Source organism: Urocampus carinirostris, chromosome 18 (genome assembly GCF_059441175.1).
Source record: "Urocampus carinirostris isolate Australia breed hairy pipefish chromosome 18, RoL_Ucar_1.0, whole genome shotgun sequence".
In the NCBI taxonomy this organism is placed as follows: Eukaryota; Metazoa; Chordata; class Actinopteri; order Syngnathiformes; family Syngnathidae; genus Urocampus; species Urocampus carinirostris.
The window spans coordinates 24802755-24829670 of NC_142366.1; the positions used below are offsets into that span (position 1 = coordinate 24802755).

Sequence of the window (26916 nt, forward strand, 5' to 3'; positions counted from 1 at the left end):
AAAAGCGCTATGGAAATGCAGACCATTTACCATTCAACTAAAATTAGAGCCCCTTCTGTTCCTTGGAAACACAACATTAACACTCAAGCCTTTCCAAGGATTTCAAGCGCCCGTACAAACCCCGTATTTTGTTGTCCGGACCTCAAAATCGCTCGCTCTGTTGCCGGGATTTCCCCCGCAAACTCCCCTCCATCGAGTCCTTCTAATCTCATCCCTTCCCGGCCGCGTTGACAGGATTAGGTGACAAAATGGAGATAACGGTGGCACGCTATTATTCAGCGAGCGCGCCGGATCTTGTAAAAGCGCTGACAAGTGTGTGTCATGTCCTCAGGGGGATCCCGGCGCCGTCGGAGCCGCAGGAGTCCCGGTGAGTCCACACCTATTTCTTATTGCGTTACCATGAAAGGTTTATCTGTTCGGCGCCGGATAAAATATGGATGGGATTTTGTCAGCAGGTTCTTGAAAACTTATGAGGAGCCCGTTTTGCTAGAAGCCACATTGGAGATACATACAACATGTGGAACACAGTGCTCTGGTCAGATGAGACCAAAACTGGGCCGAATGTAAAGCGTTATGTTTGGCATAAGAATAACACTGCACACCACCTTGAAAACACAATCCCCACTGTCCAACATGGTGGTGGCAGCATCATGCTCTGGGGTTGCTTTTTTCAGCAGTATATTGGTATATTTAAAAACAGGGTTGGGTAGGGTTACTTGAACTGGATTACTTTCAATGACTTTTGGATGACTCCAATACCAACTATGCTAATAAAAGACAAAAGAAACTAAATAGGAATAAAATGATGACTCACAACACGTGGTAAGATTTCTCTCCTGGCTTTGATCTCCGCAGGGTTGGGTAGGTTTACTTTAACTTGATTACTTTCAATGACTTTTGGATGACTCCAATTCCAAATATGCTCATAAAAGACAAAAGAAACTGAATATAAATAAAATGATGACTCACAACACGTGGTAAGCTTTCTCTCCTGGCTTTGATCTCTTGGATCTCCGGCAAAACGAACATCAAATGCCACAGGAACAAAATGAAAATCAATCCAAACAGCTTGCCAACATCATTTTTGCTGTTCCATGTATTCCGTTACTCCCAAAGCCTGCACAAAATTTAGTAATTTTATTCCTATTTAGATCTTTTATCTTTTATTAGCATATTTGGTATTGGAATAATCAAAAGCATGCCTGCTTTTGATGATAATTCTATCCATCTGCCCAACTTCCTGCTAGATCCGCACCCCAATAAAATAAAGCAGTGATTTCAAGAAAATTGCTTTTAAAAAGTTTGTATCTCACTTAAGTGGAATATCACAAATCTCAAAGCCAAATCCCTCTATGCTCCGATTTTCTGCTCTTTGATAAAAAAAAAAGTCTGCTTTGATGTTTGAGTTTAAAAAAAGGCCATTTTTACTTCTTTAAAACGAAACAAACAGAGTAGTTTTTCCAACTTCTCCCTGGAATAAATCACTCGAAAGCCGTCCGATGCCGGTCTCCATTAAAGAGGGAAGGTTAAGGAGTCTTACAAGCTCAGGTAGGAGGCCGTCAACCGACGGAGAGTCGGCTTTGGCGTTTCAGGATGAACTCCAAATGAACCGTCAACTCGACACAGGAGCCAGGTTTTGGGGTTCTGGTTTAGATTCATTTGTGAAGCCCCGCAGAAAATGTGGTTCTGTAGCTTCGAAGGACAACCTTCAACCCTCGTCCGTCATACAGTTTTTCGTCTTTTGTGTTGAACCGGTTTCAGTCCCGGTGAGCTAGCCTCTATTGGTAGCAGAGCTAACTCTTTGGTCATCTCCGTTCCACCCGGTGGTCGCATTTAGATTCTACATGGATGGATGCGGTTGGGTTTGCAGAGGGGGATGCATTTGAAGCACTGACAGGCAGGGCCGTAGCTAGCCGTTTGGGTGCCCTAAGCACAAATGCTTTATGGTGAGCACCTTCCCACCACCACCACCACCTTTTGTTTATTTACATAACACTGTCAACCAATAAGAATTAAATCAAGTCAAGTCACATTTATTGATATAGCCCTTAATCACAAAAAATGTCTCCAAGGACTGCAGAGGATTACAATTACAAAATGACACAATTACCAGATCTCAAACCAGCATGTGAGGTGCTGTTTAATGTTTACTGTGATAAGGAAAATTTAGGCTTTAGCAGTCGCAATATCCGCCCTAAAACGGTATTAGCCTTAAAAGAATTATTACCTACGGTAACTGCAGCCTTCCCTTCGCACACTGGGTCTGTTGACTCACTTACAAACAACTTCAATACCGCTTTGGTTAATGTTCTTGATTCTGTGGCGCCCCTAAGGCATAAATTCCGACCCAAGAAGAATACACCTTGGTTTACTGAAGAAACTAGGCTACTCAAACAAAGTGGCAGAAAAATTGAACAAAAATGGCGCACTACTAAGCTGGAGGTTTTCCGACTGGCCTGGTGTGACAGTTTGCGGAAATATATATATATAAATAAATAAGTTATTTTATTTTGTGTCTTTTGGAAAAATGAGGTGAGGACATCTAAAATGGTTGTCTTGGTATCTGAGTTTGAGGGCTTTGTTTTAAAAAAATGTCAAGACCAATCTGTTTATCTTATTTTTTATTTATTTTTTTTTTTACTAATTCTGTTGTTTTACTTTGTGATACTTGATTAAGCCACTATCAAATTCAGTTTTGGTAACAGTGTTTTTTGATTTATTTATTTTGAATTGATTACAGTAATCCCTCAGTTATCGCGGTGAATGGGGACCAAAACCACCCGCGAAAAGTGAAAATCCGCGAAATAGTGACCCCCCTTCAAAAATGCTTCAAAAAAAAACATATGTATATGTATACATTTTAAAAAAAAATATTTTATTTTATTATTATTATATTTTAGGCCCGGTGAATGGGGACCAAAACCACCCGCGAGAAGTGAAAATCTGCAAAGTAGCGACGCCCCTTTAAAAATGCAAAAAAACCCCAAAACATTATTTATTTATTTTTAAAAATTCTTTTCTTTTATTATTATTATTTTTCAGACCTGCGAAGCTTTGAACCCGCAAACGCGGAACCGCGAAGTAGCGAGGTCCCACTGTATTACATAAACGTGTATTTTTTTTTTTTTTAGATATTGGAGTTCTAGAAAGTTGCATTTGTTTCACATCAAATGAGCCTCACCTGGAGGAACCCAAGATGATTGTCTGGCATCTTGCTGCTAAGAGTACCCCCAAAAAAACAAATACCCCTGGCAAAGAAATGGGGGGAAGAAGATGCCGTTTGATCACTTCTGAAGGTTTTTCTTGGAGACGTTTTAGGTTTTGCGTAAAACACCATCCCCTGATCTAGAACCTACATGAGGGCAAGGAAAAACTCAAAAACCTCAGGATAAGTCAAGTCCTGTTTATTTGTTTGGCCCTTAATCACAAAGAGTCTCAAAAGGCTGCACAGACCACAGATTATTGCAAACTACAGACTATTATGACCCCATCCCCTGATCTAAAACCTACATGAGGGCAAGGAAAACTCAAAAACCTCAACATGAGGAAAATGAAGAAACATTGAGAAGGTAGTGCACATGAGGTCATCCCCCTTCCAGGATGTCCAGGCGAAAAAAGATGTTGCAATAACAAAGAAAGAGTAAACCAAGAAAGAGAGAAAAAGAGAAAGAAAGAGGAGAAAAAGAAAGCAGAGATAGAGAAAAAGTGAAGAAAAAACGAGAAAGAGGGGAAAAGGGAGAGAGACAGAGAAAGAGTAAACCACGAAAGAGAAAAAGAGAAGAAAAAAACGAGAAAGAGGGGAAAAGGGAGAGAGACAGAAAAGAGTAAACCACGAAAGAGAAAAAAAAGAAAGAAAGAGGAAGAAAAAAAGAGATATTGAGAAAAAGAGAAGAAAAAATGAGAAAGAGGGGAAAAGGGAGAGGGACAGAGAAAGAGTAAACCACAAAATAGAAAAAGAGAAAGAAAAACGAGAAAGAGGGGAAAAGGGAGAGAGACAGAGAAAGAGTAAACCACGAAATAGAAAAAGAGAAAGAAAAAAACGAGAAAGAGGGGAAAAGGGAGAGAGACAGAGAAAGAGTAAACCACAAAATAGAAAAAGAGAAAGAAAGAGGAAGAAAAAACAAGAGATATTGAGAAAAAGAGAAGAAAAAAACGAAAAAGAGGGGAAAATGGAATGAGAGAGAAAGAGAGCAAAAGAGAGACAAAGAGTAGTAAAGAGAGAGAAGAGAAAAGCGAATATAGAGAAGACAAAGAAGCAAATAGAGAAAGAAAGACGGATAGAGAAAGGGAGAAAGGGAATGGAAAAGAGACAGAAGGAGGCAAAGAAAGGGAGAAAAGAGAGAAAGATAAAAAACACAGAAGTAGTTTACAATAATCGGAGACTCCTTGTGATATAGGGCGTCACAAATAAACAAGTCCGACTTTGTAACACTCAGTTCCCGTGACACTACGCAACGCAGCGACATCTAGTGGTCAAATATGACAGTGCACCTTTAAAGCTGAAAATCGGCGCTTCTCTCTTAAGAAAAACTGCATGGTCGTGCAACGAATAATCACTTGAAAATAATCTCATTTCTTTGGTATGACATTTCTAGGGTGCCAGGGGACCTCCAGGAGAAGTGGGCCCCCAGGGACCCCAGGTAACGTCACACCTGAGTGCATTATAGCACGGAGGACGCTTGGGACTCACAAAAAAACCTTTCTATTCTTTGCAGGGAGACAGAGGCTTCCAAGGGTCACCTGGCCTGCAAGGACCACCGGTTGGTTGCTTTTATGACTTGACATTTTATGATTTCGCTATAAAGAAAAAAGAGAAAAAAGGGATGAGGGTTTTATAGTGGGACCCTAGACATGTTTAGAGGGGGGATGTGGCATTCAGCGAGAAAAGAACTGGTATAAAAACGGTAATTTGCGGCCAATATTTGTTTATATGACACAGGAGGAGCCGCCAAGAGTTTAGGGTGATTTGCAGGCATTTTGCAGGACGTCCTTAGTTTTGCTGCCCTCTTGTGACATTTTCGGGGAAAGTTCAGGAGGAAGAGCAGTCGGGACGGGAATGGGCTTTTTTACTTAAAGGTACAGTGTGTAATGCGTATCTCTGTATGCTTTGCGACCGTAAAAGAGTGCTAAAAGGCACAAGGGAGCATACAAACGAAGGAGACTAAGATTGACCAAAATAAAGGAGAAAGAAAAGTCGGAGAAAAAAGGAAAGGGGAGGAAAAGTGAGAGAAAGGTATTAAGAGGAACAGGAAAAAAAAGAAAAGAAAAAGGAAAGTAAAGAGAAAAAAAATAGGAAAAGGATGGGGGAGGGGGATAACCTGAAAAAAAAATAGAAAAAAGATCAGAAAAAATAATAGAAAGAAAGAAAAGGTAAAAAGAGAAACAGGAAAAAAACGAAAATAAAAAGGAAAGGAAAGAGGGAAAAATAGGAAAAGAATGGGGGGAGGGGGGGTTATAACCTGAAAAAAAATAAAATAAAAAAAAATATTAAAAAAAAAAAAAAAATTAAAAAAATAGAAAAAAGAGTGGAAAAAATAATTGAAAGAAATAAAAGGTAAAAAGAGAAACAGGAAAAAAAAACGAAAAGAAAAAGGAAAGGAAATAGGAAAAACCTAGGAAAAGCAGGGGGGGAAATAACCTGACAAAAATAAAAATAAATAAAATATAAAAATAATAATTAAAAAAAAAAAATAGAAAAAAGATTGAAAAAAATAATAGAAAGAAAAAAAGGTAAAAAGAGAAATAGGAAAAAAACGAAAAGAAAAAGGAAAGTAAAGAGAATTAGGAAAAGGATGGGGGAATAAACCTGAAAAAAATAAAATAAAAAAATAAAAATAAAATAAAAATAAAATAAAAAATAGAAAAAAGATTGAAATAAATAATAGAAAGAAAAAAAGGGGGGGGGGATAAAACTGAAAAAAAAGAATAAGAAAACAAACAAAAAGCAGAAAATAAGAGAAAAAAATCAAAATAGATAGATATAGATAGAGATAGATAGAGATGGATAGATAGATAGATATAGATATAGATGGAGATGGAGAGATAGAGAGATAGAGAGATAGAGGGATAGAGAGATAGATGGATGGATTATTCATCCCCGTAGGGAAATTCGCACTTCCAGCAGTATCCTTGTGTTGAAAAATAAAATAATAATAAAATAAAATAAATAGAATACAGAAATACCCAATATAAGGTGTTGATATGGAGTATTTAAATAGTGCTACGGAAAATTTACTGTACTAAAAATAAGGTGATATGCAAATGTGGGGGTGGGGTTTAACGTGGGCTTTTACTCCCCCGGGTGGAGTTAAAGAGCCTCATGGCATGAGGAAGAAAGAAGTTATATTATCAGGGTTCCTACCTCGCTGAGAATTCTCTTAATATCGTAAAAAGGTAATAATGTAACATTCATTTAATCGTAGACACACAAAGACTTTCCTGAAAAATAAAATGCCTCTACATCAGGGGTGTCAAACAGGCGGCCCGCGGGCCAAATCAGGCTCGCTAAGGGATTGAAAACCGAGACCGAGGGAAGCACAGGAGAAAAACGAGCTGCAGGTTGAAATATGTCCACTTGATTTTGCCAAGCCAGGTGCCTCTCGCATTGCAAAGACGCTGTAGAGCACTTGTATTTCTTTCGCTCTCTCGCTCGCTCTCGCTCTCTTTTTCTCTCTCTTTCTCTTTCTAAATTTGTCTCTCTCTCTCTCTCTTTTTCTCAATTTGTATATCTCTATCTCTCTCTCTTTCTCCATTTGTATCTCTCTTTTCCCCTCTCTCTCTCTCTCTCTCCCTTTTTCTCAATTTGCATCCCTCTCTCTCTCCCTTTTTCTCTTCCTTTGTTCCTCTCTGTTCCTCCTCTTTCTCTCTGGCACTCCCCTTCTCTCTTTCTCTCCTCTTTTCTCTGTTTCTCTTTTTTTGTTTATCACGTTCTCTCTCTCTCTCACTTGCTCTTTTTCTTATTTCTTTCTTATTTCTTTCTCTCTTTTTCTTTCTCTTTATTCTACTAGTCCGGCCCCCGAGAGAATGTTTGTTCTATCGTGTGGCCCCCGAGTTCAAATGAGTTCGACACCCCTGCTCTACATTATAGAACCGTAACACCTTAACATCTCTGACACGGTGCCGATCGATGACAGTCAAAACCCGAGTCGATATCGAACCGCTCGACCAGCATTCCCGTTTTTTCTCGTCTGGAATCAAAATTCAGTGATGATGCGGTCCTCGACCCCCGCTCCCCCTGCTCCCCCCACCCATGAGAGTTAATCAGCAGTCATCACACACAAACAGTTATTATTTATTTATCTCCAGACGCCAATTTGTTCTCCGAGTCGTTAATAGGTTGCAGCGTGGGCGGAGAGTGCATTCCAGGCCAGAACTCGGACTTGGTTTTACACAAAAACTGCAGTATTTGATGACGTCATCGTTTTGAAAAAATGATTATGACTGACTCGTTAAGGAAACAAATAGTCACGGAAAACTTATAATGCGCCATTAAAGGGAATAAATGAATGAATTCGAGATTCCTATGAAAATAAGAAGCGGAAATTTGGTTTTCATGGAGCTCATTTGCATTTTATGAGTGGTGGGAGACCTAAATCAGAAGACCGGGACGCTTATTGATGCTAGCTTTCCGAAGTAGTACGATTTCATATCTTTTATTCGTTATGATGAGTCGAAATAAAGTCATGTTGAATTTATTGGAGATTTGTTTTTCCATTCCAGGACGTCTATCGGCCCCGCCCCAAAACATACACAAGAGAGCAGAGAGAGTTGAAATGAGAGGGGAATACGTTGTTTATTTCACTCAAACATTCGGTCCTGTTCCGAAATTGTCCGGGAAGACAGTGGCATTTTTACTGTGTTCGGTCAGCGCTGACGCGTTGTTTTTCTCTAGCCGGGCGCTTGATTTGAGTTGCCCTGACCCAGCCAAATTCTTTCCAGTTAAGCACATAGAGTCCAAATTCTTGTCAGTTAAGCAAACAGTTGGGGACGTCCTGACCCAGCCAAATTCCTGTCAGTCACGTACCCTCCAAAATGCCTCTACTTTCCACGATAATAAAACGCAAATTCGTTGGAAGTCTTCAAAGGCAGCCACTCTAAAACAAGTACAAAGAAATCAAATAAACTCACTGTCGTTTTAATTAATATGTTTTCCTTTCAAAGAGTCGGTTTTGTTTGTCATCAATGAGAGACAAAAGCACATCAAGTGTATCCGGATAAGATTGGAAATCAAAGACCTTCAGTTTGGTTTTGTTTTTATATTTATTTGTTCACTTGCTCTGGTGGTACGCTTCACCACCCCCTGCTGGTTGCCCCCAAGAGGACAGCTCTATTTAAAAAAACTACCTTTTTTTGCTCATCTCTCAAATGGCTAGTGAGATTTTTTTCTTAACGATATATGATCAATGATAAAAAAACGTTATGCACTATATTATTTAGTAGTGAGTGATTTGAGGGAGAGATTATGCAAACTCCACACAGGAAGGTTCGATCTCATGACCTTTGAACCGTGCCGCACACACGCTAACCACTGCATCGTCGCGCTTCCCTAGTTTGTAAACAGTTTTGACATATTGAAGCTGCGCGTGCATCATTGACTAGCTGAGAGCATGGGTTCGCAGACGGTCTGACGGCTTCGTTTCGGAAGACGGGGGTTTAGAAAGAGTCAGGGGCCAATCAGCGAACAGGGCTGTTGGCGCCAACGGGGGCAGTCGCAGTTGCCCCGAATCAGCAATCACGACAAAGTTTCTGTTTGGCATACGACTGAGACCACAAGCAGACGCAGGTAGAAAAGAAACGGGGCGTCTTTTTAGCCAATCAGAATGAAGAAGACGATCCGTGATGAAAACCTGCTAAATATCAGCGATACAGCGAGGGATTACTGTAGAAGGATTCAGTCACTGAGGATGCTTTATAGGAATTTCATGAACAGGGCAGACGAATTCTAGCGGGTTTGCAAACGATTTCCTCATTATTATCAATCGATGTCATCGTTGCATCTTTCGGAAGCCTCCCAAAAAGCTATTTGAGCATTTATCGCCGATAAACAATCGGAGTTTAGCTCCCATTATCTTGTTGTTGCCGCTTAAATGTCCTCATCATAGCCATCAAAAGTCCTTTAAACTCTCATTCGCGCAGTCGTCAGAGGAGCTTTCTGGAAGTTTATCGGCTGCGACCGTCGTAGATGTAGACCTTGTCATGATTACTGATTCGGGGCAGCCGATTGGCTGTCGGTCTCTTTTTAAACTCCCGTCTTCCGAAAGGAAGCCGTCAGACCGTCTGCGAACCTATGCTCTCAGCTAGGCAAGCTTTTGTACTCTCCGACACTATCCTGCCCTGTTTCCTGCCTGATACCAGTTGCCGACCTGTTTCTGAACCCGTTTCTGCCTTTGCTCCTCCGTCCCGGCCATCGACCTTTTTTGCCCTGTTTACTGCCTGATACCTGTTGCCAACCTGTTTCTGGACCCGTTTCTAATATAACATTCTCCTGCCTTGTTTTCCTGCCTGATACCCGTTGCCGACCTTTTTCTGGACCCGTTTTTGCTTTTGCTCCTCCGTCCCAGCCATCGACCTGTTTTGCCCTGTTTCCTGCCTGATACCTGCTGCCGACCTCTTCTCTGGACCCGTTTCCGTCTTTACTCCTCTGTCCTGGCAATCAACCTGTTTTGCCCCGTTTCCTGCCTGATACCTGTTGCCGACTTCTTTTCTGGACTCGTTACCACTGTCCCAGCCATCGACCAGTTTTGCCCTGTTTCCTACCTGATACCTGTTGCCAACCTGTTTCTGGACCCGTTTCTATTATCTGACATTATCCTGCCCTGTTTTCCTGCCTGATACCTTTTGCCGACCTCTTTTCTGGACCCGTTTCTGTTTTTGCTCCTCCGTCCCAGCCATCGACCTGTTTTACCCCGTTTCCTGCCTGATACCTGTTGCTGACCTCTTTTCTGGACCCGTTTCTGTTTTGCTCCCCCGTCCCGGCCATCGACCTGTTTTTCTCGCTGTCAACGACTACCCTCCCTTGACACCTGCTACCCGTGACCGACAATCATGGGATCGTGGATGCAAACACTGCTCTCTTTCTCAATAAAAAACGGAGTAAAACAAACGCAATTGGGTCCCGTCTCCGTTCCTGTTCTGTGACAGAATTGAGCACTATGTTCTGATGCCATTTTTCTTCTGTGTTTTTTTCCAAGGGCAACTGCGGCGGTTCCCAAGTGAATACCTGTCCCGGCTCACCAGGGCAGAAGGTGAGACGGCCAGATTATACTGTTCCTTTCGTTGCTTAGATCTGACTTTCAAGTCAAGTCAAGTCAAGTCATTTATTTTTGTATAGCCCTAAATCACGAAGAGTCTCAAAGGGCTTCACAGATTGTTACACTATATTACACAGACTATTGTCAACCGACAAGAGGAGTAGGTTATTCGTATGCAATAGAGTAGAGGTGAGTTTTAAGTTTAGATTTAAACATTTCCACTGAGGTTGCAGATCGGATCTCAGGGGGAAGAGCATAACTTTCCACTTATAAAGGGAAAAAAACTACAAGAACTCAGGTTTTTGTTATTTTTCCCCTCGACTTCAAATGGCATTGAATAACAGGGTTCGTACGGGTGCTTGAAATCCTTGAAAATTGATTTTGAATGCCAGGAAAATGCTCGAAATGATCTCCATGTTTCTTGGCGGTCTGACTCGACAGACCACGCATTAAGCGAAGACAAATAAATGTAAATGTTCTGCATTTCAATCGCGCTTTTCCAGTCCAGTGAAGACCTCCCAAAGCGCTTTACAATGTGCTTCACCCTTTCCTTTTTTTACACACACTAACTGACCGATAGCCACGTCAGCCATGCAAGGCAAGTAACTGCTCGTCAAGGTTTTAAGGTTTTGTATTGAGTGATGGAATTTTGGCCAACCACAATTGTTAATGTTCGAAATCCAAAAGCGCCGACCAATCAGCGGGTAGTTTTCATAATAGCACAAGCCAGTAAACGCGATTCAACGTTTGCAAGCACCACACTATGCCACACCCACCGTTTGAGCTCATTGAGTGTCATGGCGGACTCTGTAAACATAGTCCTAGAGTCAACAAACGAGAAGGAAACGTAAACAAAGTCCCAGAGTCAACAAACGAGAAGGAAACGTAAACAAAGTCCCAGAGTCAACAAACGAGAAGGAAACGTGAACATAGTCCCAGAGTCAACAAACGAGAAGGAAACGTAAACATAGTCCCAGAGTCAACAAACGAGAAGGAAACGTAAACAAAGTCCCAGAGTCAACAAACAAGAAGGAAACGAGAAGGAAACGAATATTGCACCGAAGAAGGGTGGTACATCACTTGTTTGGACCATTTTTGGTTTTGACGAAGTAGACGTGGAACAGAAGAAAAACCCCCGTTGCAGAATTTGCAGTAGACGGGGACGATGCCTTGCTCGATCTCGTCTACCTGTTCAGTCAATCGTCGCGTTTGAAAAGGGACCACATCCCATTTTACAGAGAAAATAACATATGAAATGATATACCTGGAGATAATAGGTTCATAACTTCACATAGAAGTTCAAACTCCCGGCCAAACTATGAAAAAAAAACTACAAATTATAGTCTGGAAAATAAACAAACAAAAAACAAACAAAGAAACAAAATATTGTCCTTCTGTTGTGGATTAACTGAAAGTCCGCAGACTTCAGTCGGCTTAAAAATGACGCCAGCAGAGAAGTACACATTGCAGTGCTTTGTACGGGGTTGTCATGTGAAGCGCTGTCGCCACCTACAGGTTATTCTGGCCTGCCTACTGCATGTTTTTGGTCGGCGGGCTTCCCGTTTTTCTGCAGATTGGTGCCGGTTAGCCATTTTTTGGGCGCCGGCTAGCCTGGCGTCTCCCGGCTGGTTTAGCCCTTATTAGCTCTCTGCTTATTTTTGTCATTTGCTGCACCCACCTGCAATACAACACCTAGGCGTTCTCCACAAAAACGACCAAAACCTTGCTGAAAACATGTAAAAACCTTTCGACTACCATAAATTCCGGACTATAAGCCGTTCCTTTTTTTTGTAATGTATTTATTTTAGAAACTTATTCTGATATGTTTTGTACGAGCAAATGAGAGAGAAGGGGCGGGGCAAACGCGGGCTGACGGGAAGTGGAGTAAAGGTGAGACCTGTTTGTGGATGCGGCCGACAATAGTGGACATATATTTTCCCCCACCCTTACCTTTGGAAATATACACTTTTTTCCTTGGATTACTTTCAACGGGCACCCGGACTCTGCAGGTCTGCATTAAATCTTAAGTACCGGTATCATTTTCCGTTCATATTGCCGGCTGTGTTTTTTGGACTTTATCAAGAATGGGTTAATTTCCGTGTTCGTATTGCGTTATTTCAATGTGGGTGCATGCGGCTAATATACAGGTGCGGCTTGCGTATGTACAAAATCGGTTTTCCCCCCGAAGTGTGGTGGGTGCGGCTTATAATCAGGTGCGCTCTATAGTCCGGAATTTACGGTAATTAACATGTAAACCGATAGAGCGTCTTTTAACGTCCCCGCCTTGTCAGACTCATGCTTGAATTCATGTTCCGTCTCGTAATGACGCTGAACACTTGACGTGCGGGGCATAATACACAAACAGCACGGTCATTTTTTCTGCACAAAGCCCCAGTCATCTGTCCATGCTCTAAATAACACAGCGCGCAACTAAAAATGTCTGAGTTTCACCCAAAAATGGGCATGAAATTTAAAAAAAAATATTTTATTATTATTATTTTGCCGTGCTTTAGGTTTCCGACCCCTGCACTAGACCGCTTAGCCTCTACGGACTTCAATGAATCGGCCATACTTTTCTTTCTAAAGTGAGACAAACAGGATAAAATATGCTAACTTGCAAGATGGCTGCCTGCCAGAGAAACGTCGTTTCAATTCTCTGTTTATCCTTCACAACTGACAATAAAGCCGACTTTGTTTTGGAAATTGGCTAATTTCCCAGAGCGCATCTTGATTTTTTTACGGCATACTAACGACGGTCGGACCGACTCGCTCGGAAAAATGTTTTCATAACCCGTAACATTTCAACGGTTTTTGATCATTTCAGGGATCAACCGGTGAGCCGGGATCACCGGGCCTGCCAGGGGCTCCTGGGCATCCCGGATACAAAGGACACTGGGTAAGGGGTTCAAATTCTATGATGAAACAGATCGGTTATATTTTTTTTTAATGTCAAGAGAGGAAAAAGGTGTCAAATTGTACAAAATAACCTTGAAAAACGGAGTAATGGTGTTTCGTGTTCGTACGGGTGCTTGAAATCCTTGAAAATGCTTACGTTTCTAACTTTGTGTTTTCAAGGTCAGGAAAATGCTTGAATTTTGGTTGAGGTGCTTCAAAATCCTTGAAATTATTGCCATGTATTTTGGCAGTCTGAGTTGGCAGACCAAATTGTGAAAAAAATGCAGGAAAAAAAAAAAAAAAAAACGCTCCGAAATGCCTGCTCTGTGGCTTGTCATTACGGCATTCTCATGTGAAGCGCCATCTACTGATCACACCCAAGAGAACAGCTCTATTTGGAAAACCGGCTATTATAAGATGCTTTTTGTTTCTTTAATGATATATTATGCACCAAATGATTTAACAATTAGTCATTTCACATGTTTTGCAGGGGATTCCTGAAAAATATGAAATATAAATTAAAATATTCATAGACCTACTGTCAGAGATAGTCATTATTAAGACTCTTTGGTGGCTGTATTTACACAAATAGAATACATATATTGTTAAAAACTAAATCGTGATACCAGGAGCAAAAGTACTCACAGCTTCCATATTGGTCGAAAGAGAAAAAGAGAACGCCCCCAGGGGGGCGTGGTTTATTATCCGTCAGTGAAAAACAGCACACACATGAGCACGACTTCACAATAAAAGAATATAAGATTGATAAACGTACAAGAGATATAATTAGACTGATTATTGAACGTTGTTTTATGTGTGTGTGTGTGTGTGTGAGAAAGATTGTTTTTGTATTTAGGAATATCAAAACAAGTTATTTTCACTAGACTCAATTTCTGAGAGATTTTACATCCAAAACGGCCACCTTGACACCTACACTACCAGATTTGAAGTCCAACAACAACACAACATCCCGGAAAATGCAAAATATAGTAAATCTGAGAAAAACTAAAACGTATGAACTCTTCGGTGCTATAAATAAATGCTAAAATGCAAAAAATTGATCTACTGTATTTACAATTTTATCTTCACCAATTTAGACATAGACCCCCTGAAAAACACCCAACAAAATATAAATGAAATAAGTAAAAGAGAAAGCAAACGTTCAACAGTCTCTAAGATTGAAAGATGGAATACACTTCGGAGTATTGTGGAAACAGCCCGAGCAATATGCCCCACGATACTTGAACAACAAGGTGCAACGGAGTCTTGGCGTGGGAGGGAGAGTTTGTTTATTTAACTTCGTCAGCAAATCTCGGAGTCTCGAAGACTCGTTCGTCTTCAGAGACAAATGTCTTTTTATTTCCTAATACAACATTCTCGTATTACTTTCGCCTGTCCCGCTCGCACGTGTTTATGCACGCTACCAGACAGGATGTTTTGTAATCTTTATGTAACCTCCAAGAATTGTTTGGGGTCGCTTGACCTGCATGTTCCCTGCCGCCAGGAAGCTTTGGTAAAGACGAACGCCATTCTTTTGGCGGCCCAAGGCGATCATTAATAACATTCCCTGACGTTTACACTCGGGATAAACAAGCTGGAATTTCCCCTCTTTATATCCTAATGCGTTCCTCGTGCAAGCCGACCCCATCAATCCACAACAGGAGAAATATCATTAAAAAGAGTCCAAATTTTTCTCATTTTTCTGCTTTTTAAACATGCACTACTTCCTTTCTATTTTTGTGTTCCCTACTGAACATTATTTAATTGTGGACTGAGCAATTCGTAAACACACTGGACTATGTGTAATGTGTAATGTAATGTAAGATCAAACATCAAACATTCAGGTTGTATCCAGCAACTCTGTATGACCCTCACCCCCCTCATCAATCACTTTATTTTAGTCAACAAAACGAAGACACTGGTTTTCTCCTTTTGAAAGTCCTGGAAAATTGCAAAAGAATTGCCTTAAAAGTGCTTGAAAGATGTGTACGAACCCTAATCATAGCCCTCATCTTTGTTTTTTGTAGGGAGAAAACGGAAAACCCGGCTCAAAAGGAGATAAGGTACAAAGCTTACTTGAAACTATTTTCTTTTGACCTGATTTTGTTGATAGCATGTTTATTATTAGCATGGACATTACTAAAACTTACATATATTTTTACGGACAACACAAATCGACTTTAGTATGTGTTGCTGAGAAGTAATTCTATCCACACTGCAAAACAATACAAATACGTCGTTTTTGATGGTACAATGAAGAGATTTTGAAGTACCTCATGTGCAGTCCCGCAGTACGGAGGCGCAGTGGTTAGCGCATGTGCGGCACAGTTCTGAGGTCATGAGATCGAACCTCCTGTGTGGAGTTTGAATGTTCTCAACGGTTGGGTTGGCACTGAAATGTCAGTCTGCTTCATATCTAGTTTTTGTGTAATGAACAAGGAACGATAGTTGAAGTAGGCTAAAACAGTGTTCTCAACTTTTGAGATGGGACTGAAATGTCAGTTTGCTCAATGTTTGAGAGGGACCACATCTCATTTTATTGTGATTTTGTGTGTTTCATTTCCTTTTTTTGTTCTTAAAAAAATTAATGTTTAGGGTGAAAACCTATTGTAGTATGTGGCTATTTCAAAGCAATTTGAGGCAGTAACTTATAAGTGACGTAGGCTTTTATGAGAGTATATAGCATACTCTAAGTTGTTTTGGTTCTGCTGGTCATTTTCTTTTTGAAAAAAAATAAATATATTTTCTACTTCAAATCTAGTTTTTGTGTAATGAACAAGGAACCTTAGTTGAAGTAGACTAAAACAGTGTTCTCAACTTTTGAGTTGGGACTGAAATGTCAGTCTGCTCAATGTTTGAGAGGGACCACATCTCATTTATTGTAATTTTGTTTGTTTCATTTCCTTTTTTGTTCTCAAAAAAAATAATGTTTAGGGTGAAAACTTATTGCCTTATCTTTTTGAAAAAAATAAATATTTTCTACTATATCTGCACAATATTTTTAGTCAATACATTTGAGAACTGGATTATTTTTAAAATCAGCTCACAGCCTTTCTTTACGGGGGAATAGTAACTCCCCATAACAGACAAGTTGAGAAGCACTGCGCTAAATAATAACTAAAGCATGATCAGACATATATTTCATAGCAACAAGTACTTAGTATGCTAAAAATGTTCTCATCTGACTGAATGACTGACTGGTACCACAGGCAACCACCGGGAGGCAGTTGAGCTCTTTTGACTTTATGAGCAGCTCTCCAAATCCAGTATTTATAGATCCCTTATCTCCTCCATGAAAGCATCAACACACCACAGGACACTCAACTCAAAAAATACACCAGGCCGATGAGGGGTTCAAATTCCATCTATGATGAAACAGATTGTTCATATTTTTTTTAATGTCAAAATAGAAAAAAGGTGTCAAATTGTACAAAATAACCTTGAAAAACTGAGTAATGGTGTTGTAAAATACCATAATACAGGGTTCGTACGGGTGCTTGAAATCCTTGAAAATGCTTACGTTTCTAATTTTGTGTTTTCAAGGTCAGGAAAATGCTTGAATTTTGGTCCAGGTGCTTCAAAATGCTTGAAATATTGCCATGTTTCTTGGCAGTCTGAGTTGGCAGACTAAATAGTGCAATAAATGCAGGAAAAAAAAAAACGGATTGAAAAAGGCGCCGAAATGCCTGCTCTGTGGCTTTTTATTATGGCATTCTCATGTGAAGGGCCATCTACTGGTCACACCCTCTGAAAACCGGCTATTATAGGATTTTTTCTTTTTTTTAATGATAATTTGTGCACCAAATGATTTAGTACTGTATTTTCCGCACTATAAGGCGCACCGGGTTATAGGGCGCACCTCGAAAAAATCGTTTTTGGTCCTATTTTTGACATACATAAGACGCACCGGATTATAAGGCGCTACAATGGGAACGTGGACAAAACAGTCAGATAGTTCAGTCCAACTTATTACTCCCTTAACATCCCGAAAGCTTGCAAAGACGCAAATACGTGTCGAGAACACGTGCGGATGCGGTGTCCGTACCATGTCACTCAAATGCATCGTTCCATCATTCGGTAGGTTAAAGTCTTGGGATTCAAGAAATGCCAACCATTCCTTAGTTTATATTTTCTTTTTCGCTCGCAACTTTACTGTATATATGACAATAAACACTTAGAATTGAGTTTAATTTATCCATTATCTGCACCGCTTATCACAGAAACATCGAGTTCAGTCTGAAACAAGATACAGGGATACTATATATAGCCGGAGTAGCTCACCGAAGCCGTTGTGTTCATAATAATGTGCAGCCGTGGTCCTCTTAAATCCGTGAGTTTAGTAAATCCAGGAGAATAAAATATTTACAAATACAGAATAGGAAAAAAATGCTTTCTGTATGCCGTCAGCCACGTGCTATACGCATTCATCTTTTTCGGCCAATTGCAGGCTTTGTTTTGCCGTTTAAGCCAATGCCAGCCTGTAAATGATAAAAAGGATCCGCCCCTTGACCTCCGAATAACTTTAGCCAATAGTTATCGATTCAACTGATGATTGACACATTGGTTAGCCAATGAAACGCCGGCAAATAAATCCCAGCATACACAGCGGACTATTTGGCGTTCGGGGGAAAATCGAGTCGGCGGCTGCTGCATTAGTTGCAAGACTTTGCGACTTAATATTGATCCATATATAAGGCGCACTGTATTATAAGGCGCATGGTCAGCTTTTGAAAAAAATAAAGGCTTTTAGGTGCGCCTTATAGTGCGGAAAATACGGTAATTAGTCATTTCATATGTTTTGCCGGGGATTCTTGAAAAACATGAAATATAAATTCAAATATTCATAGACCTACACGACCAGATTTGAAGTCCGACAACAACACAACATCCCGGAAAACGCAAAATATAGTATATAGATGATATAAGATACAGTATAAGCACACCGCAACGCTCGCATGTTTGCTGTATCCGATCAGACGGGAGCGCGGAATTAGCACATAAACCGGACGGGGGTCATTTCCGGAATCGAGGACATTTTCTGGGCCCTCGTGAAATTTATATGAAGTACTATAAACATGCACTTTGAGGCTCGCCTTTGAGACCGGATGGAAGGTTATCTGCGGTATACAGTAAGTGCTTTGCCAGTTATTATTTAAAATACTCGGGAGAAATTATAGAACGCTCTTTTGCATCGCATTCGGAATGTGCAGGGATTGAAATTTGTCCAAAACATCCATTCGTTTTCTTGAACTGTAAGTTACCAGCTACACCACAGTTCTTCTTCTTCTTCTTTATCATTTTCTATTATTATGTGCGCAAAGGGTCAATGGTAAACCACTTTTATTTATCAATATTGTTTTCCCTCATATAGAGGTACTGTCATGGTGTGATGTTTTGATCTCTCACTTACCAAGGAAACTATATTATTTTAGAAGATATTTGTTTATTTGATATATACCGGTATATCATATTTCAACGGACATATATACTGGACTGTCTCAGAAAATTAGAATATTGTGATAAAGTTCTTTATTTTCTGTAATGCAATTAAAAAAACAAAAATGTCATACATTCTGGATTCATTACACATAGACTGAACTATTCCAAGCCTTTTATTATTTTAATATTGCTGAATTTGGCTTACAGCTTAAGAAAACTCAAAAATCCTATCTCAAAATATTAGAATATCATGAAAAAGTATACAAGTAGGCTATTCAACTAATCACCTGAATCATCTAATTAACTCGAAACACCTTGCGAGGGTTTCCTGAGCCTTAAAAACACTCAGCTTGGTTCAGTAAACAAAATCACAAGTATGGGGAAGACTGCTGATCTGTCTGCAGTCCAGAGGACCATCATCGATACCCTCCCTCAGGAGGGTAAGACACAAAAATAAATTTCTCAAAGAGCAGGCTGTTCACAGAGTGCAGTTTCAAAGCATATCCACAAAAAGTCTGTCGGAAGGGAAAAATGTGGCCGGAAACGCTGCACAACCAAGAGAGATGACCGCAGCCTTAACAAAATTGTGAAGAAGAGCCGCTTCCAGAATTTGAGGGAGCTTCAAAGACAGTGGGCTGAAGCTGGAGTCCAGGTATCAAAAGCCACAGTTCACAGACGTGTCCGGGAAATGGGCTACAATAGCCGTATTCCCATGGTCAAGCCACTTCTGAACTCAAGACAACGGAAGAAGCGTCTGACTTGGGCTATGGAGAAGAAGCACTGGACAGTTGCAGAGTGGTCCAAAGTCCTCTTTTCAGACGAAAGCAAGTTTTGCATTTCATTTGGAAGTCGAGGCGCCAGAGTCTGGAGAAAGGCTGGAGAAGAGCAAAATCCAAGTTGCTTGAAATCCAGTGTGAAGTTCCCACAGTCAGCAATGGTTTGGGGAGCCATGTCGGCTGCTGGTGTTGGTCCACTGTGTTTCATCAAGTCCAGAGTAAATGCAACTGTGTACCAAGAGATTTTAGAGCACTACATGCTTCCATCTGCTGAAAAGCTCTATGGAGATGAGTATTTCATTTTCCAGCATGATCTGGCACCTGCCCACAGTGCCAAAACCACCAGTAACTGGTGCACTGACCATGGCATCACTGTCCTTGATTGGCCTGCTAATTCCCCTGACCTGAACCCCATCGAGAATTTGTGGGGTATAGTTAAGAAGAAGATGAAAGACACCAGACCTACAAATGCAAATGAGCTGAAGGCCGCTATCGAAGCATCCTGGGCATCAATAACACCTCAGCAATGCCACAGGCTGATTGCCTCCATGCCACGCCGGATTGATGCAGTAATTCGTGCAAAAGGATTCCCAACCAAGTACTGAGTGCATCAATGGACATTTTCAAATGTTTGATTTAGTTTTGCTGTTATAAAATTATTTTTTTACTTGGTCTGAGGAAGTATTCTAATATTTTGAGATAGGATTTTTGAGTTTTTTTTAGCTGGAAGCCAAAATCAGCAATATTCAAATAATAAAAGGCTTGAAATAGTTCAGTTGATGTGTAATGAATCCAGAATGTATGACATTTTTGTTTTTTTAATTGCATTACAGAAAATAAAGATCTTTATCACAATATTCTAATTTTCTGAGACAGTCCAGTATATAAGTCAAACAACAACACAAAATCTCTGGAAAAGCAAAATGATAACACACATTTAAAATATGAATTTTCCAGTGCTAAAAAATAAATGATAAAATGCAAAACAATTAACTGTTTGAAATTCAATTTTTAACCAACAAAATTGCAATACATGGATAGATAGATGTCTAGATAGATAGATAGATAGATAGATGGATAGAGATAGATCCTTTATTCATCCCCGTAGGGAAATTGACACTTCCATAGGTATCCTTGTGTTGAAAAATAAAATAATTAAATAAAGATATAGAATACAAAAATACCCAATATAACGTTTTGCTATAGAGTATTTCAATAGTGCTACGGAAAATTTACTGTACTAAAAATAAGGTGATATGCAAATGTGGAGGTGGGGTTTCATGTGGGTTTTTCCTCCCCCAGGTGGAGTTAAAGAGCCTTATGGCATGAGGAAGAAGTTATCTCCTCAGTCTGTCCGTGGAACAAGACTGTGACGTATTAGAGCAGCTTCAGCGACAGACTGCTGTCACAGTCTTGTTCCACGGACAGACTGAGGAGATCATTTCTTCCTCATGCCATGAGGCTTTTTGACTCCACCTGAGGGAGTTAAAGCCCACGTTAAACCCCACCCCCACATTTGCATATGACCCTATTTTTATGACAGTGTGTATTTTCCCTAGCACTATTTAAATACTCTGTAGCAAAACGTTATATTGGGTATTTTTGTACTCTATATCTTTATTTTATTATTTTATTTATCAACACAAGGATACTGCTGGAAGTGGGAATTTCCCAACAGGGATGAATAAAGTATCTATCTATCTATCTTTTTATCTCTCTCTATCTATATCTTTATCTCTCTCTCTATATATATATCTCTATCTCTCTATCCATCTCCATCCCTCTATATCTCTATCTCTATCCATCTCTCCATCTATCCATCTGTCTTTATCTCTTTCTCTATCTCTCTCTCTATATATATCTCTATATTTCTCTCTCTTTCCCTCTCTATCTATATCTCTATCTCTATATATATCTCTCTATCCATCTCTCTCTCTCTCTCTCTCTCTCTCTCTCTCTCTCTAAACGTTATATATTGGGTACTTTTGTATTCTATATCTTTTATTATATCATTTTATTTCCAACACAAGAATACTGCTGGAAGTGTGTATTTCCCTATGGGGATGAATAAAGTATCTAGCTATCTATCTCTATCTGAATTTGCCCATGGAAAAGCTATACAAAACCTCTATGAAAAAATATCTATTTTTTTGCCTCAACTGTCGTACTGGTTTAAAAAAATAACACAAAATAAAATTATTAGCAGTGCATGGGCAATAAGAAACTACTAGGCTGGACCTACGACTACAACTGAGTGTCTGTGCCCTTCATTTATTAAAAAAATTAATTAATTTATATTTCAATAAAAAATACTATTCATGCGGTAATTCCCGGTCTTGGGTCCCTGCACCCCGTTTCCTCGACTGCAAAAGAGCATGATGCTAGGAAGAGGTAGAACATTGAGCATCAGAGCCGGCAGATGTGTCTTTTGTAAGTGGCATCGGAGATGGAAAGAGTGGGCTTTGTTAAAGGTTACGGCCGGCGAGTTCCTATTCCTCCTCTCTGCGGCTTTCTCTTATTGGTTGCTCGAGGTAAGCCTGACCTTTCCTACGCTCTTCCGTACTCTCTCTATATTTTTAAACACTCGGTCGCACACACTCGCATCTGCTGCTGCGTATGGCGTTTCGGATGTAAAACAGAAACATTATATGCACCGCTTATCCTCAGTCGGGTCCCGGGGGTGCTGGAGCCCAGCAGCTCCAGGCAGTGGGCAGGGGACACCCTCAACTGCTTGCCGGCCAGTCACAGGGCACACAGAGACGATTTGGACCGGCCAATTAACCTTTTGTAGAAGGAAACAGGGACAGGGAGAACATGCAAACTCCGCACAGGGGAGACTGTTGTATCTGGAATTTAACCCTAACCGTTTTTCAACATACTAACCCCTTAGGTGTTTTTATTGAATTTTTCAACATACTCACCCCCTTAGGTGTTTTTTTCTAATTTTTCGACATACTAACGCCTTAGGTGTTTTTAGCGAATTTTTCAACATACTAACCCCTTGGGTGTTTTTTTCTAATTTTTCGACATACTTAGCCCTTAGGTGTTTTTATCAAATTTTTCTACATACTAACCCCTTAGGTGTTTTTTTCTAAATTTCCGACATAGTAACCCCTTTGTGTTTTTTTTCTCCACTTTTCAGACATATTACCATATTACCCTTAGGTGTTTTTAATCGAATTTTTCAACATACTAACTAACCCCTTAGGTATTTTTTTCTAATTTTTCGACATACTAACGCCTTAGGTGTTTTTATCGAATTTTTCGACATACTAACCCCTTAGATGTTTTTTTCCAATTTTTTGACATAGTAACCCCTTTGTGTTTTTTTTTCCACTTTTCAGACATATTAACTAACCCCTTAACTGTTTTTATCGAATTTTTCATCATACTAACCCCTTAGGTATTTTTTTCCAATTTTTCGACATACTAACGCCTTAGATGTTTATTTTTCAAAGGTTCGACATAGTAACATAACCCCTTTGTGTTTTTTTTCCACTTTTCAGACATATTAACTAACCCCTTAGGTGTTTTTATCGAATTTTTCAACATACTATAACCCCTTAGGTATTTTTTTCTAATTTTTTGACATACTAACGCCTTAGGTGTTTTTTTTTTCTAATTTTTCGACATAGTAACCCCTTTGTGTTTTTTTCCACTTTTCAGACATATTAACCAACCCCTTAGGTGTTTTTATCGAATTTTTCAACATATTAACCCCTTAGGTGTTTTTATCGAATTCTTCAACATACTAACCCCTTACGTGTTTTTTTTTTCCAGCTTTTTCGACATAATAACCTTTTATGTGGGTTTTTTTCGACTTTTCGACATACCAACCCCTTACGTCTTTAATTTTTAGTTTTTCAATATACTAACCCCTTACGTTGTTTTTTTTTCTCGACTTTTTGGACTCTAAATTCATCCCCGCCACACAAACAAACAATTTCTGATCAAAAATAAATCGTGATATGTCTCTTTGCAGGGAGACCGCGGAAGAGACGGCGAGCCCGGAGGTCCTGCTATTCCTGTAAGTGTGGCCACTAGGGGGGGGCGGGTGGATTATCAATTCAAATCTCCATACTATCAATACTGAGTAAGTAATATGATCGGATCGACACTATTATATTAAGATTAAGGACCATCCAATAGAGGTTCCTGCTTCAGTGGCCCCGCCCCAGGTTGCTTATCCAATCAGAAGGCGCAAGGTTGGTAGCATCCAAAGAAGGAGGAGTAGGAGAGAGGGAGAGCGAGGCTTGGCTGCATCTGAGCCTAAATAACCCAGTTTTAAATATATTTAATCAGCCCGTCGAATGAATAGAAATGCTGATACCGCTATCCCTCAAATTCCTAAAGTCTCGCCCGATAATCGGTCAACCTCTACTTAAGATTGATACTGTTTTTTTCATTTGACCTATCATCATAATAATGGTGTCAGTGGTTGGTAAGATGCATACATTTCATATTCAATCCAATCTTGGTTACAATTTATTTGCATGCCTGATTTTATTTTCGAAATACAAGTATTGGAGGTGCCGTATTTTTCGTTATATAAGGCGCACTTATAAAAATACCCCCTTGTAAAATATTCTTTTCATATATAAGGCGCATCCAACTATAGGGCGCATAAGATCTAAAGATAATAAAAATGTCTTTCATAGAACTATTAGGGAATCCTGTTTCGCAACTAAAAGGAATCGATCCATTCACAAATGGTTACTGTATGTAGAAGCACATTTTTTGATAATCACGCATTTCCGAATCTATTTAGCATATTTCCGGCTCACAAAATACTGCAAACGACAAGAATATCATTATATTTACCTTCCACGCAACCCTATTCCTCTGAGTGTTTTTTTATGTGTTTTGTGGTGTTTACAGTTTGTTCTATGGGTTTTCATCATAAATGATCTCAAAAATAGTTTCATGAGCTTCCATTTGAAGGATTTACTCCGGGATCTGATCACTCATCTTAGGAACGCCGCAGAGAAATGTGCAAAAATGTTAACTCCGTGTCAGATTTACTCACAAGAGCCATAGGTTCTCAACACCTGCTGTATTTACTTGGATCAACACCAAAAATCCCAGTAATCTTCTGCCTCCACTAGGTGACAGTAACGATTCCTGGGACGGAAAAAGGGATGTGCTCGGGAGAATGTTAATGAGTTCATGGGGATGGAGTGTCGGCGCAAGGGCGGCAGGATGAAGAAAATCCCGCAGATGAACAATGTCTCTGCTGCAACAACTAATTTGAGGGTTACGGCTTTTAAAGGCGGCCGGGGGCTCGTATTTCCACTCCGAGCCGCTCCAAATAGTAACCGTGCCCATCGTCCAGCCAAACCATAGATTCCCCAAACAAAACCTCCCCGCTGTGTTGGAAATTGAAACCACAAGAAAGCATTAAACAGAATACAATATCAACAATACCCATCTCATCTCATCAGCTGCACCGCTTATCCTCAGTAGGGTCGCGGGGGTGCTGGAGCCTATCCCCGAAATCATCGGGCAGTGGGCAGGGGACACCCTGAACTAGTTGCCAGCCAATCGCAGGACACACAGGGACAGACAACTCGCTCGCTCATTCACACCTAGGGACAATTTGGACCGGCCAATCCACCTGAAATGCATGTCTTTAGAATGTGGGAGGAAACCCACGCAAGCACGGGGAGAACATACAAACTCCGCACAGTAAGTCCGGTAGCTGGATTTGAACCCACGCAGGAGGTTCCCAAGACCTTAGAACTGTGCCGCACACGCGCTAACCACTGCGTCACCGTGCTGCCCCTAGAAAAATCATAGTGAGTATAAAGCAGTGTTCTGCTTTGCCCGCGTCCCTGCATTTTTGCTGGGGACGCATGATGTCAAATCAACGTGCGTCCCCGGGACGCAACGTTTTTGACACCAAATCTTCATTATTACCCAACTACTTTTTTTTTTTTTTTTAAACAAAGATTTTCGGCACTCCAAACTTTTCGTCAGGCAGATCCGCCATTGTTGTTTTGGTCTCGCGCCGATCTCGGCAAACGAGATCTCTTCGCTTCGAGATGATGTCATTTTTTTGGCGGTTGTCGAGTGAAAGAGAAGTATGCCTCCGAAAAAACAGTTGGTATTAGGTGCAAAGCCACAAAAAATTGGTCATTTCTTCAGTGTCGGTAATGAGTCGAAACATAATGCAGAAAGTGGTAACAACGGCAATAAGTCCGGCACGAAAAAACGGCGGAGAAATTCTTCGAAAGATTGTGAAGGCAAGGAAAACACGTGTGTTGAAACGAACGATTCGACGAAAAGATAAACAAAAGAATACTCCGAGCAAGAATAGGACTTTTCTGCCAAAATGGACTCAATTATATTCCTGGTGACGCTATGAGGAGGATGATAATGGATTGGACCTTGAGAAGGCATTACAACTATGGCGGGACATCAAACCACAAAGAATATATGAACTGAAAAATTTGAAGTGATAACTGCTTTGTATTACCAATTAACTGAGGATTAAAACTGAATGAATATATAGACTCATATTTCAGCAATATCATTTTGTATAATATACAACATTTTGTGAACTGAAAACTCTTGAAGTGATAACTGATTTGTATTACCAATAAACTGTAATGATTAAAACTGAATGAATATATAGATTTATATTATATATTTGTCGCCCATTTACAATGTCAACCGCGATAACACTAAATTTTGGGGACCCGTAGATCTCTGTTGGGACCAGTGTTCCCTCTAAGCTGCGCGCGTGCGCAATTGCGCACTGCTCGCACATTCTCGGCGCACAAGAAAATCGAGCCAGCGCACAAAAATCAGGGCTCAAAATGACTCATTAAGAAGCGACTTAAGTCAAAGTTACAGTGCATGAAGGTCAAAATACATGGGTTCCCCTGAGGTTGTGTCCTAAAGGTAGTATTTTGAAGTCGAGTCGAAGTCGAACGAAGTTGAGAAGTAAAGTCAGTAGAGTTTGTCGAGAACCGGCTTCTTCGGCTCGGCTCACTAAAAAGAACCGGCTCTTTCGGGTCCTAAACGGCTCTTCGGGTTGTTTTTGCTTTTTTCATCCCAACATGACCAAATATTATATAAAATGATGCACAAAATGACTTGAAGGAAGAGGGGAATAGAATGAAAAAGAAGAAAAATACCAAAATAAAGTAATGAAAAGCTGAGAAAAAAGAGAAACAAAAGGAAGAGAAAAAAGAAGGAAACGTTTAGAAAAAAGACAGAAAAAAAGAAAAGAAAGAAACAAAGGAACAAAATAGAGAATAAAGAAAAAAGTAACAGCTCGGAAAAAATCAACACAATGGGATTTTAAATTAAAAAAAAAAAGGAGGAAAAAAAAAAAGAAAAAGTTTGTGTTGCATTCAAATCATTTCCAATTCTATCAAGCGAATCTTGTTGCCAACATTGTACTTCCACTCAAAAATGTGATTAAATACAGTTGTGTATCGTGCAACCGACTCAATAAGCCCCCAAAAATGTTAATATTATGCGACAAAATATATCAGGAAAAAAAATGGAAATCTTGTGAAATAATTGTAAAAACAAAGGACGTTTGTAGG

At 40.0% G+C, this 26916-nt stretch overlaps 1 protein-coding gene and 1 long non-coding RNA gene across 2 annotated transcripts in view; one reads left to right on the forward strand and one right to left on the reverse strand.

Annotated features, from left to right (window-relative positions):
- LOC148348711 (uncharacterized) overlaps window positions 1-26916 on the forward strand; it is an 86821-nt gene that overhangs the window by 39747 nt on the left and 20158 nt on the right. The window contains exons 17-23 of the mRNA XM_088322326.1: window positions 332-367; window positions 4596-4640; window positions 4716-4760; window positions 10191-10244; window positions 13075-13146; window positions 15173-15208; window positions 23343-23387. Coding sequence (XP_088178452.1) covers window positions 332-367; window positions 4596-4640; window positions 4716-4760; window positions 10191-10244; window positions 13075-13146; window positions 15173-15208; window positions 23343-23387 — 333 coding nt within the window. The remainder of the gene's footprint in view (window positions 1-331; window positions 368-4595; window positions 4641-4715; window positions 4761-10190; window positions 10245-13074; window positions 13147-15172; window positions 15209-23342; window positions 23388-26916) is intronic.
- LOC148348712 (uncharacterized) overlaps window positions 1-26916 on the reverse strand; it is a 231247-nt gene that overhangs the window by 37244 nt on the left and 167087 nt on the right. The window lies entirely within an intron of this gene.